This window comes from Nanorana parkeri, unplaced genomic scaffold, assembly GCF_000935625.1.
Source record: "Nanorana parkeri isolate BGI_ZX_2015 unplaced genomic scaffold, ASM93562v1 scaffold59, whole genome shotgun sequence".
NCBI lineage: Eukaryota > Metazoa > Chordata > Amphibia > Anura > Dicroglossidae > Nanorana > Nanorana parkeri.
This window is the reverse complement of record NW_017306327.1, coordinates 1,453,317-1,466,806: the sequence shown is the minus strand read 5'-3', so window position 1 is coordinate 1,466,806 and position 13,490 is coordinate 1,453,317. Positions and strand designations below refer to the sequence as shown.

The 13,490-nt window shown below is 38.3% G+C and overlaps 1 protein-coding gene across 1 annotated transcript in view; it reads left to right on the top strand.

Annotated features, from left to right (window-relative positions):
- The window catches only part of PTPN13 (protein tyrosine phosphatase, non-receptor type 13), a 159,455-nt gene that overhangs the window by 131,920 nt on the left and 14,045 nt on the right, over window positions 1-13,490 (top strand). Inside the window, exons 32-41 of the mRNA XM_018576193.1 lie at window positions 1,180-1,342; window positions 3,015-3,173; window positions 3,288-3,450; window positions 3,564-3,774; window positions 4,002-4,066; window positions 4,853-4,914; window positions 5,491-5,646; window positions 8,635-8,779; window positions 11,275-11,430; window positions 13,029-13,111. Coding sequence (XP_018431695.1) covers window positions 1,180-1,342; window positions 3,015-3,173; window positions 3,288-3,450; window positions 3,564-3,774; window positions 4,002-4,066; window positions 4,853-4,914; window positions 5,491-5,646; window positions 8,635-8,779; window positions 11,275-11,430; window positions 13,029-13,111 — 1,363 coding nt within the window. The remainder of the gene's footprint in view (window positions 1-1,179; window positions 1,343-3,014; window positions 3,174-3,287; window positions 3,451-3,563; window positions 3,775-4,001; window positions 4,067-4,852; window positions 4,915-5,490; window positions 5,647-8,634; window positions 8,780-11,274; window positions 11,431-13,028; window positions 13,112-13,490) is intronic.

Below are 13,490 nucleotides of genomic sequence, written 5' to 3'. Positions count from 1 at the left end.
GTTTTTTTAACAGACATTGTGCAGAGCAAAGCTTTTACTTTGAGTTATGTGTGCTAGGAATATTAGGCTGTATTCACACCTAGACAACAGCAATTTCGCTCTTCTCTATGCGTGTTTTTGCACACGGTTTATGCGCATACATTGTCACATGTTTTTGTGAGCAGATTGTAACACATTGATGTAAATGGGCAAGCGCGTGCAAAAACGCCGCAAATGCGTGTTTTTCAGTATTTCCATTGTAGTCTATGGGGCCAAGAAGCACATAATCTGTCAAAAAGAAGCTTATGTACTTTTTTTCCAGTGATGGGCATTTTGCTACAAGTGACAAACTGCTTAAATGTGAACATTTGCCATAGAAATAATAGGATTTTGTTTTGGGCTTTTTTTTTTGAGCGTTTTTAAGGTAGAAAAACCACTGCAAGTGAACGGAGCCTTATGCAAGTATCACAAAAAAAAGCAAATACTCATAACTGCAGTTAGTATTGCTGCTAATCACTATGTCTCAGGTTTGCCTTTCTTTGCAAAAACAAGAATAGTCCCGACCATTCCCTAAGTATAAGCATTGTTGCCAAGATAACAGTTTATTTCAAAATGTGCAACAGTGCTGCCTTCATCAGAGTGGGACCAAAAGCTAGCATCACACTAAATATGTAACTACAGCGTACTAGTTCAAGATCACTATCAAGCCAGCCACACAAGTCACCCTGGGTTAATTAGTTTTCCTGTCTACTATAAGTCCAAGCCCTGTAATACATAGGGGGATTTAATAGATGTATTAATTGCTAAATTTAGTTACACAGTAGCAATAGTCACCCCTATAGTTTTATATCTAATGCTAATCATCCAAAAGAATTGAATCTAGTGAATTTAACTGCATCAGGGAGAACCTCATTCTCTGCCTCCCACACTGTTTTCAGGAAACTGTTGTAGTGTAATGTAATACTCCTAAAGGGGTCTAATTGGCTTTTAAGAATGCACATTTGGTACATTTGTTTTAGATACTTAAAACACGTGTTGGCTATGAATTGTATGTGTTTGGTTATATTGAAACATCTTAGGGTATTAAATTGAGGATTATTAAATTAAGCCCTAAAAATAGCAAATCAAGCTAAAATGTATTATTGCAGATGTGTTAATTCCTTAAATGATAATTGTTTAATAAAGTGTTTCCAATAACAGCAACCCTCCATCTCCTGTTTCACTTGATGTGACTCCAAGTCCCAGTGACAGTGCCCCCCAGCTCTTGGATTCTGATGCTTACTTAATGGATTCAAAGTCATTCCTTGATGACCCAACATCTTTCAAAAGCCTTGGACTGAAAGACCTTGAGGATTATGAGCCAGTGAGTTTACACGTGAACTTTCTTTCCCAAGTCTGAAATAAGCAGGCGATTTACTGCATTTTGGAAAGCAATCCATGACAGGAAAATTGTAGACATGTTCAATGCTAAAAGCAGATTCCTGATTTGGTTGCTGTTAGTACCGGACCTTATTACTCTCTAAATTACGTTTGAACTGAACTCAAGGCATATATTAACCCCTTCGTGACTGACGACGAACAGTGTACGTCGCCAGCATCGTCCGTTCATCGATCCCCTCCCCGTTCTATGGGACCGGGAGCGATGCAGATTGCATCACTTCCGGTCCCTGGGCTGTCAGTTCTGGGCTCCTGCAGCCCAGCTATAAGCTATTGAAGTGCGATTTGCACTTCAATAGCTTATTTCCAGTGTAAAGGTGACACTGAGGGTCTTTTGGACCCCCAGCATCACCTTAAAGAGGACCTGTCACCACCATCTGCTATTACATGGGGGGGCTTGCAAGCCCCCCCATGTGATAGCAGTCAAAGTAAAGTTTAAAAAAAAACAAAAAACAGTTTTTAAAATTAAAATGAAATAAAATAAATCTAATAATAATAAAAAAAAATTTAAAAGTACCCCGCCCCCGCGAGCACGCGCGTCGCCACGTAAACACGCGTCGGGTGCGCCTACGCATGAAAACGACGAACGCGCTACACATGTTGGGTATCGCCGCGCACGCCGGAGTGAGAGCAATAATCCTAGGGCCAGTATTTTGGGGTATTTCTAAATTGATGACCTGTGGGGGCTTTTAAAGTGTCTTTTATTGACTTTTTGGGGTACTGCAGTTTTTCGCCGTTTCACGGTCGCACGCAATCTGTAAACTGGGCATGTTGGGTATCGTTTTACTCGTTGTAACCTCATCTTTTATATTTCATTAAAAAAATGGGTAATTTGTTGTGTTTTGGGGCATTTAATTAAATTTGTCACTAAATTTTGGGGTTTAATAAGGAGTTGCGCTAATATTGCGCAACATAAAAATTTTCAACTACCACCATTTTATTCTATAGGGTCTTGGCATTCAGAAAATATATAATGTTGGGGGGTTTTACGTCATTTTCAGGCCTAAAATGTGGAATATAACATGGGTGCAAAAATTGAAAAAAGGGCCTCAGTCATGAAGGGGTTAAATACTAAGTATTGCAGTAATGTATTTATTAAAAAATTTCCAAATGCATTTTAAATGTAGCTAGTGCTACCTAAATTTGACTTTTAAACCTTACTTTATTGCTTCACTTAGCTTCATAGAGAGGTCAGGTCACCAGCCTGGCTGTATAGTCCTGCAGTGCTATGTAAATCACAGTACAGGATGGACAGAAAATCCATTGGCAGGTAAAACAGTTATCATATATGTGATTGCAATAAATAACTAAAGCTAGCTACTACTCTCCACTGAAAATAGCATTCTCTAATGACATAAAACGCCCACAGTGCTTCTGGTTGGCAGAGACCTTTTGATCTTTGCCAAGGCTTCAGGTCTCATGAGAAAACTTGGGCTCAACCTTTTTTTTTAATTATTTGTGGCAAGAAATGTTTACGTTTTACTCAAATAGTAATATGATATAATGATACGTCCTGTTAATTCATATGTCATACCAATTTTAATCTTGGCACCTTTCATTTTATATCATGTGGCTGAATATCTAATGTCTCTTTTTAGGAGGTGGAACTGCACGTCACTTTGACTAAATCAGAGAAAGGGAGCCTGGGATTTACAGTAACCAAAGCCAATGACTGTGTTGGCTGCTACATTCATGACATCATACAGGATCCTGCCAAGAGTGATGGACGTCTGCGGCCTGGTGATAGACTTATTAAGGTTGGTATAGGTCCATTGCTTTGTCCTCCATCTTTGTCATAATCTTATCAAAGAGCAACTTAGATGCAGAGAACATTGCACTAACCTTTTGATAATTTTGTTGTACTGTTGCAGGTTAATGATGTAGATGTTTCAAATATGAGTCATACTGAAGCAGTAAATCTACTGAGAGCAGCACCCAAAACAGTCCGCCTTGTGCTTGGCCGAGTCTTGGAAATTCCCAAACCACAGGTGCCGCTTCATCTCCTGTCTGATGTCACTCTGACATGCCACAAAGGTATTTTAGGTTAAAAAAATATAAAATGTTATTGTATTTTCCCGTGTGTGTGTATATTTTTTTGCCTTGTGGCTGTACTCCAGCTTCATATTCATCATTCTGCTTCCACACAGGTCTGTCACTCTCAGGAGGCCCCGATAGCCCCTCCCAGGTTTTATATATAGAAAATATCAAACCAGGCTCCATTGCTGATCAAGAAGGGAGCCTGAAGCCACTAGACATCATCCATTATATCAATGGAGAAACCACTTTAAATATGACATTAGATGAAGCAAAGCGTGCCCTTGAATTGGCTCAACCAGTTGTTGTTTTAAAAGTGACAAGGTACGTAATCTGCTTTTATAACCTTTTATTTTATAATTTAACAGTCACAAGGATCCTAGTTTGACTATGTGTTGCTAATTTCTGCATGTTTTGATGGATAGAACATCAATATTTAGAAGATCATGTGTAGTTTGTAACAACATTGTGTTCATAGCAATGTGATTTATTTAGCTGTTATGGTTAATTTTTTGAGAAGTCTGCTCACTTTTTTGCTTTCTTTTGTATAGGGAAGGAAATCCTGTGATGCAAAACAATAAAAACTATTCAAAATCAAAACCCGCTAAAGTTAATGGTAAATCTACATGTCCAGCATTTGAAATAGATTGTTATAATGAGTGTAGCTGTTTATATGTTTGTGGGTGGGTGTGTCTTTGCATATATGTATGTATGTGTAATATATACTTTTTTTTTGTGCTGAACTTTCAAAGATAATAACGGCCGATTGTATTCTTTTATTATCCTAACAGTTAATCTGTTCTTTGCCCACATGATGCAAAACAGGTTAGCTTTAAATCCTCTCTCCCCCGCAGTAAATACTTACTTTCCTTTTGCTCCCCCACTGTTACTTTCAACCACTGTAAGTGAAAGAAAAACCCTGTGTAAGCCAGGGGTGGAAAAATTATTATGGAATTTCAGAGCCAATCCAGGAGCCACCATTTGTCAGCTCTATTGACACCAACTAGAGAAAACCTCAAAAGTTGGACACTGGCTGTAATTTTTGAGGAGCATTGGCTACCTGGTTCCTGGGATTTGTCCAGCGCTGGTGTAAGCAGACTCCGCATATGACCATGCTGATTGGACAAACGCTGTCATGTAGGGTGAATTCACAAACTTTCAGGTCTGTAATGTGCATGGTACAAATAAAGAATTTAGCTTGGTCCCATGAGATACAGATTCGGAGCCCCGCAGAAGAAGGCTTGAAGATTCTTTGTCAGGAGCTCTCCAAATCTGTTGGGATACTAGGACAATTATTAACAGTAACATGTCTGCAATTTTCTTGGTGTAAATCTACAACATTGTATAAGTCTATAGCATGCCTATCCCAATAATCGTTCATTGTTTCCTTATATGACTATAGGCTATCCTGGTGCAGAGCGATTCAGGCGGATAGAAGACAATTCAGATGTATATTCTGCAGAGGTAACTATTTTTATTTGCTTTTATTATGTTTTCTTGTTAATAACACAAAATGTACAAGTCCAGTCCTACAAAGTCATATTTTACACAGTGATTTGAATATTAATACTTCATCTTTTTAAAGTAACCTGAAATACAAGCCAGAACTGTGTTTTGTGATTTTCTTTATCACTTTTCAAGATTGTTACTTTGTTAGCCTTAAAAAGTTGGTGAAAACCCTGGTCAACTCCCTGTTAAGTGTTCTGATACATTTATGCTCTAAACATAGTGAGTACAGATATTTATCTCTAGGTTAGTTCTCATGCAATTATTATCAGACAGAAACAAAGAGTTGTTACTCTTTTATAAATTTTTTTTAATATGAACTTAGTGGTCATTATCTGGTACCACATGATGTGTATGGGTTTATATAAGTTGGGGGGTTTAGAAAACCAATAAATGCCCATCCTGAATAATAGTGCAAAGCGACAGTGTAAAACAGTCTGAATTGACTTCATTTTGTGGTCAAGTCTGACCATTCTTCAACTGCACATGAAATAGCTTTGTCTAAATCTGCTTATTTTTCTTTGTGCCCTAAAGGCTGGCATAGTTCATGTTGTTTTGGAAAAGCCTGCCTCTGGAGAATTAGGATTTTCCCTGGTAGGAGGCGAATATGGTATATTTGTGAAATCCATCAGTCCTGGGGGTGTAGCTGACATAGAGGGGAACTTACAGGTTGGAGACAGATTGCTTCAGGTAACCTTTCTTTAAGTCTGTTTGTTTTTCAATTTTTATCTCTTTTAGATGTAGTACTTCTGAAGACCCTACTTTTGCTATAAATTTCAGATGGCCTACAGCAACCATTTAGAATAAATTCATATTGTTGGGCTCTTTTCAGCCTGGTAAACCTTCCAGTGTGTAGGAAAACTCCCCCTGCCCCACCTTTTCTCCCAGTTTTCAAGCATTAAGAAGTTTACTATTTGCAGCACCTTAATATGCAGTGTGTGTCCACTCTTCCCACTTACAGTGGCCAATGCAGTTCATATATATTGCTGTTCCTTTCAAAATGCTGGGACCAGTCCTGCCTCACCTTACAAAACCAAGAGAGGTTTAACTTGAGTGCTTCATGTCAATTGTCTTTGGCAAGCGAAGCTTCATATTGGCATTATGTTGCTGTGCATCCTTGCATTGAAAGACATTTGTTCAATACCTCTGTTTAATAAATTATACATTAACATGTACATAAATTATACATTAACATGTACAGTAAATGTTTTCCATTTTCTAAATGTGACTTGGCTCTTAAGTTTTTTGGTTTTATTTTATTATTACCGTATCTTGCAAAGTCTTGGCATCCATTAGTAGCCAGCTTAGCACAGAAATATACTTTTTGTAGATATTATTAATTAACTTCCTTTTGCATTGTTTCTTTTTACGTGTCTATGATCTTCTTTAAAATAATGATTTCTGTGTTTTTCTATCCAAATATTTTGTTACAATAGAAATAGTATAGTGTGGCAACTTTTATGATAAGTTAAAGTGACATTAAACCCTCTGGTTTTTTTAACATAAACCAATACTGTAATGTGTGCCTTACTGAAATCCATGGTAGTTTCCCTTCTCTTTGCTGCTCTTCCTTTTAAATCTGTATCTCTTCTCATGCTGGGGGAGAACTTCCCTTTGCAGCTGAGTGCCTCTTCCTGTAGTGCTGGCTCAGGTTGTGAACCTTCACACAGACACCATGTATCCATTTCAGAGACAAGGCAGTCTGCTGCAAAACAGAAGTTCTTCCCAGCATGAGAAGACATGAGGATTTAAAAGGAAGAGCAGCAAAGAGAAGGGAAACTACCATGGATTACAGTAAGGCACACATTACAGTATTGTTTTATGTTAAAAAAATCTGAGGGTTTAATGTCGCTTTAATGTGTTCTATACTGTGTTCTGCCAGTGTTCTTTGTGATGCATGAAAATGAAAGCAGGAAATGTAAAACCAGCTGGGTCACTGCTACTTGCATGCAGCAGTGCTTGAAAATCATGCTGCATTTAGGCTTTGTTTTACCATGCTGGAGGTGTTTTGAAAATGAGTGCATATCGACAATCACAGTCCGTTTATAGAATTGTAAATGAAAGTGCATGTTTTCTTAACCGCTTACTATAAGGGTGGTAATCTATGACCATGGGTTATGCAGCTACCATCAAGTGATTGGACACTGCAAAAACAAAGCTGTAAGCACAGCCCTATATAACCTGTCCCACTTCCAGCAAGCCTCTGTTTTTTGCTAAGTGCCCTTAGGTAAACCGACATCTTCTCTCTGCGCCGAGAGAAGCAAAGTACTTTGTATTTTTAATTTTCTCTTCTTTTTTTTTTCTCAAGATTTCTCAATAAATTTTAGGGCGATTTCTCTCGACTGGACTTGAAACACGCAGTTTGAGTCTATGTACTCTTTCAGACAGTCAGATTCACTCAGTTATTCCTGAAGGTCCTTGTAGGGGCCACTCTGCCTCTTGTTACACTACTTCCAGGTGGCTTCGGCAACTCCTCATTCTAGCCTATAGTCCAAAGGTTTAATTTCCCCCTTACCCTGTTAAAGTGCACTTTACCTAATTAGTCAGTGCTTCATGGACTTTTCAGCATCAGGCATCTGTTTCTCAGATTTAAAAGGCTGTCCCGTGGTCTACTGTTCAAATGTTTGTCAAGTTTTACCAGGTGGACGTTTAGGCATCATCTGATGCCACTGTGATTTTTACTTGCTAAAAAAAAAAAAATAGGCTTCCTGGAAGTGGGAGGGGTTATATAGGACTGCCCATATAGCTTTGTTTCGCCAGTGTCCAGTCACCTGAAGGCAACAACATAACCAATGGTCTCATGTTACCATCCTTAGTCCTCTAAGAAAAGGATTTCACAGGTAAGATAAAACCCCTGTTTTTTGCAGTTCACAACAGTGAAATAGTAGGAAAAATTCACCTGCTAGCCAAAGAAGGGAACCTGATTAAAATCTGTTTACTACAATGTGTATTGTTGACACACTTTTAGATTAGATTATAATCTTGGCAGCCATTCCAATGCTTGGATCTTCTGTACCTGGAACAAATATGGAGATCACAAATTCTGCCTTTTCTCTGATTTTCCTTTGTTGTTTGCTTGTTTAGGTCAGGGACTCAGAGGTATTGAAGTCAGCACAGCCACTAAACTAGAATTTTGAGAAGGTCACAGAAATAGATGACCCTATATTTTGCTCTTCTAAAGGTTTACTTTCAATAAGGCCTTGTTCACACCAAGCGCGGAGCAGATCCGGACCAGAGCAGGTGCAGACCGGATCAAAACTGCGTCCAATGTATTCCTATGGTATTTTGACCTCCAGTTCACATCGCAGCGTGCGGATCCAGACCAGATCCAGACCGGATGAAAAAAATGCGGCAAGCCCTATTTTACCTGCTCTGGATCTGGTCTGGAACGCATCAAAAACGCATGCAAGTGCCTGAAAGTTCATGTTAAACTTAAAAAAAAAACATATTTTTTTTTTTTTACCAAAACCGGCCCAAAACGCGGCACAACCCACTACACTGCGTATGCAGAAACCTGACCGGATCTGGTCTGCATTTGGTGTGAACAAGGACTTAGGCTTTCATTGTTGGCACGCAGGCTTGAGTGCTGGGGATTTTTTGTATAGTCCCTACTGGCACATCAGTTGGTAGGATTGAGCCGTAGATTCCTGTATATTAATTTACTTGTTTCCTCCACAGGTAAATGGGGAGAATATGCAGGGTGCTACACATAGTAAAGCAGTGTCCTGTCTTCGAAACGCCAAGGGACTGCTTGAGATTGAAGTCGCCCGTGAGCTTATTCCAAAGGACACATCTGATTTTGACAAGTGTAATGGAAACCTTGGTAAGTGAATGTGTTTGTAATGCTTTTTTTGTGTATGCATTCAATTTAGAGTGTAAATATAGCATTTCCTTACTACAAATATCTAGGTTTTTCAAATGTTTACTCTAAATCTTAGTGTATTTCCACTTTTGCAGACAAATTGGGATAACACCTGCTTTATATTTGTTGCATGTTCCCAATTACATAGCATAACTTATGCATTGCTTGTTTTCTCATATTACTAGTTTCCTGTCAAATGAGTTTTTCTTTGGGATGCAAGGGGGCTGGGGGGTTACCATAATTAACCCTGTCTGTACTTTCCTGGCAGATCACATTATCAGTTGTAAACTAGATTTAAACGCTGTCCTAACAAAGGGTTAAGGCCTAAAAAATATTGTATTTTAATGAGGGGAAATTCAGAGTGTCTCTAGTCTTTCTATGGGGACAGACAGGCTTCTGTCACTTTGAAAATGCTCAGAGAAGCTTGCGGGCTGTCCAAACGCTTGCTCAACAGAGACAACTAAAAGGTAAGATTTTTATTTTTTTAGGTATGCTGTGTAAATAGGAACACATAACAAACTTTTAGAGGGTTTTTTCCAAACTTGACTGTACAAATGGAAATACACTTTTAATGAGTTTCTTATTGCAAATTGGAAAATATTAATTGTATCCTCAAATAACATTGTTACTGAAAAAAAGACGTAACAAAAATGTAACTACAGTGATATAAACATAACATAACAAAACATATTTTATCCTTCTTGTGTTACCTGGCTTAACATACCAAGTTTTAAAGTGTAAAGTATAGCTGCCAACATTTTAAAATAGTTTTCAAAGGCAACTTGTTAGGTTAGTTTATTCCTGCTTGTCCTGAAAGGCAGTTGAGCTAAATATCCAGTTATGGCTTCTACTGTTGTGTCCATTTTAGGACATCATGCAATCCTTTATCCTGCATCTGCTTTTAACCTCATTCTGGATCCATTAAAACACAACTGAGCATTGCGCACGAAAATGTTATCCTGCATCTGGCAGAATAGCACATGTAACTCTGTATGCCTCTATGAGAAAAAAAAATCTCTGTATTCTGTATCCTTATCCTACATATTGGAAGACCTCATCAGGAATATGACAATTTTCTTTTCCAAAAACATTATACTAAATTGTCTGCCAAAAGATTATATTCATCAGATTGTCCTAATGCATCCAGCAAATTAGGAAACCACCACTAGAGAGCACTATAACAGCAATAAGCTTCTTGATGCTGTCACTTCATCCTGGGACCTCATTTCTCCAGCTACACTCACCTTCTCGTATGACTTCACTACCTCACTGGCCAAGAAAATGAGATATCACCTCATCATTGCTTCTCCCTAGAAAATAGGATTCTGCAGCATTTTAGATAGAATGGGAGCTACTTCCATTAGATAAATGGCAGCTGAAGCTCTGTGATTCTACTGTTAGTGAAGTGGAGCAGATGGCACCATTTGCGCTGTGTCATGGGCATTTTATCTACAAGTGGGTGCTGGCGCTGTATACAGTTATTGCATTACTCTAAAGGGCCAAATTACATCTATGCTTTGCATGAACACACACGTTAACAAATGCATTACCACGACACACGTGTTGATGCACTGCAGTGGCATTTCTTTTGAATAGTACCCCTTCGCATTAAGGCAATGCACATTGAGTTCAATAGGCTGTCTTAATGCAACGCACATTAACTTGTGGCACAATGTACATTACTGCATGTGCAATAATGCACTGCCCAAATGTAACTGGGTCTTTAATATTCCATTTGGATAAAACACATGAATTAATTTTTATGTGCTTAGGAAAGTTAAATATGTGTGTGAAGGTTCTCATTCATCCAGGCCATGGTATATCTGTAAAAAATAAGTCAAGGCAACTGGACTTGCTGTATTTTTCTTGAAAACGTTTCACTGGAATTTCATTCTGAATTGAGAAAGCTGGTCGGATGTCCAATGAAACGTCTTCAAGAAAAATACAGCAAGTCCAGTTGCCTTGACTTATTTTTTTTACAGATAGGGCAATTAAAGTACACCTAAAGCCAAAAACTGACTTTAGGCCCTCCTGCTCAGTGCCACAAAAAAACTCAACGAAGGCAGTAAAGTACATGTCATATGGTAAGGTCTCCAGTTGATGCACATGTCCCTAGTATTTTTCTCTTGCAACTATGGCTAAGGGCAGGTTACTCTTCTACTTATTAGTACTTCTAATTCTTACGTGGTACCTGCTCTTTGCCACAGCAGAAAGCTAGGAATATTAAACACTAGTGCCAGCTGAAATTGAAGGGATAGCTCACTAAATGACCGGTATTTTACTGCCCTTATTAAATAAAGCAGATATTGTACATTGTAAAGGATTCAATGCCCCCCATTTCTCTCCTACTGTATACACCCATGATATGGGATGAAGTCATACTGCACAGGAATATTTACGTTTATTACTTAATATGAAGGAGAGAAGCTTGGCTGATAATATTTTATATTTTTTAGATCCTGAGATCTATGTAAAGGACAACCAGAACTATGAGGATGATGAAGAAGATCAGAATGATGTCATTCAGGCTCTGCTTGATGTTGTCCATGAACAAACCCAGAACCTTTTACAGCTAAATCGTCAGAATGCACTTTCAGAGGAACACTTCTTAGGTACGAAGTCTTAGCTTGTGATTAGAAAGAGAAAATATATTGAGTTATCCTGTGTACTCTAAAAGGATCTACAGACATGACAAGATCTCAGATCAGACAACTATAACATGAACTCTTCTTCAGAAATTCCCCATACCAACCATTTTTTTGCAGAATTAATCAACTAGGTTGGATGTTCCTGGGTTGATTACTAATATTGTCCCCTGAGGTAAGCTGGAGGTATCCACTCACTGCTCCATGTTGTATATACATATACTACACCCACTCAATTGTATAAACCTCAGATCATGCCTGCAAAACCAAGGGCTGAAAACAAAAAGCTGCTCCATAAACTATTTATTAAAATGCTAAGTCAACAAAAAAAAAATCTAATGCAAATTAAATATAGATGAACGCAAGCAAGAAGCCAAAAAAGCCAAGAGTCAAAATCAATTAAATAAACAAAAAAAATAAAAACAAGAACATTAGGCAGAGCTAGCCGCAGGGAGTTATGATTACCTGATGAAACGGTATATGGTATTTCTGTGGTTAGTCTTGCAGCCCAGACAGAGTCAGGAGAACCTCAACATTGTGAAGTTTTAAGCATGGAGGGCACACCAGCATGGTGTAACATAAGAAGTCATTATTAAAATCAATCAGTTTAAACAACATATGCGCACAAAAATTGTTTGTAATTAGAAAGCTGAACATGGCCCATTTGGAATGGTAAGCTGCAGGGAGCTGTCTGCACATGGCCAGCAGCAGGAGATCACCACATCTAAGGCCTGGTTCACACCTAGCGTTTTGTCGGAGCTGAATAAGAGCAGCAAAATGCTTCACAAAAAAAATCTGTTCATTCTTATTGCCCCTGTTCACACCTGAGCATTTTGTCACAAAAAGCAAAACGTCTGTTGCTGGAAAAAGTACATGAGTTGCTTATTGACAGATTACCGCACGTTTTGTCCGCATAGACTCAATAGGAAACGCTTGGAAACGCGTGATGCTATTTTTTTTTTGCGCCCGTTTGGCCATTTACATCAATGGGCCACAATCTGCTCGCACAAATGTGCATCTTAATGCATGCGGGTTTAGCGCAAAAACACAGTCACCTAGGTGCAAATAGAGCCTAAGAGTAGTGTAATTGTTTGACTTAATGTTTTAAGTTTCTAAAAACCTGTATTTCCTGCAAATTCTTCTTTGGTAATAAACAAGGCAGATTTTTTCTAATTCCATTTTTTCGTTCGGGCCATGTGACATTCAGTCCGCCTTGTTTCAGAATCTTTCTGGACCCTGTGCCTTTTCTGTTTCATACATCTTTTTAGAAGTTAGAAATTCATATTCAGATTTATTAGTAATAACCAATACATGTTATATAGTAACAGTAATGATGTACTAGAGAAGAGATCATACAAAAATGTGTCAAAATGCATATAATTCTGTTCTAAAGATTTAATTTAATTAGAATGTAGAGAAAAAGCAGGCGGGGTTAGAAATGATGGGGCATTTATCAGGGGCTAACAAAAAGGTCATTGACGGCGAGTTTCACGATCTACAAAGACCATGTGCTTTTAAAGGTGCATGTTGCATTCTTATACATTTTACTGATGTTTGTTATACAGAGGACCTGAATGAAGAAGACATGGATGAGAAAGCCGAAGACACAGACTGTGATGGTTCATCATTACCTGATGACTCTCCCGAGGTAAGAATTGCAAATACAGTGAGGGAAATCTATAAAAACTGGAGCAGACAGAATCTGGAACAGTTGTCCATAGTTACCAGACCGCTTCTATCTTTTATTTGAAAAGCTTAACTGAAAGGAGAAGCTGATTGGTTACTATGGACAACTGCACCAGATTCTGGCTGCTCCAGTTTTCATAAATTACCCCCATTGTGGCTTCAGTTTTGTCTTACTGGTTCATGTGCACTGAAATGCATGCATGGTTAAGGAATACATCTGGAATGGTCACTCTTTATAAGCATTCCCCAATGTAGTGTACTAACACTTACATAATAATCACATAAATACCACTTTGCAATCAAATCATGATAAAAGGAGTGTAGTATTTGAGATCAATTAT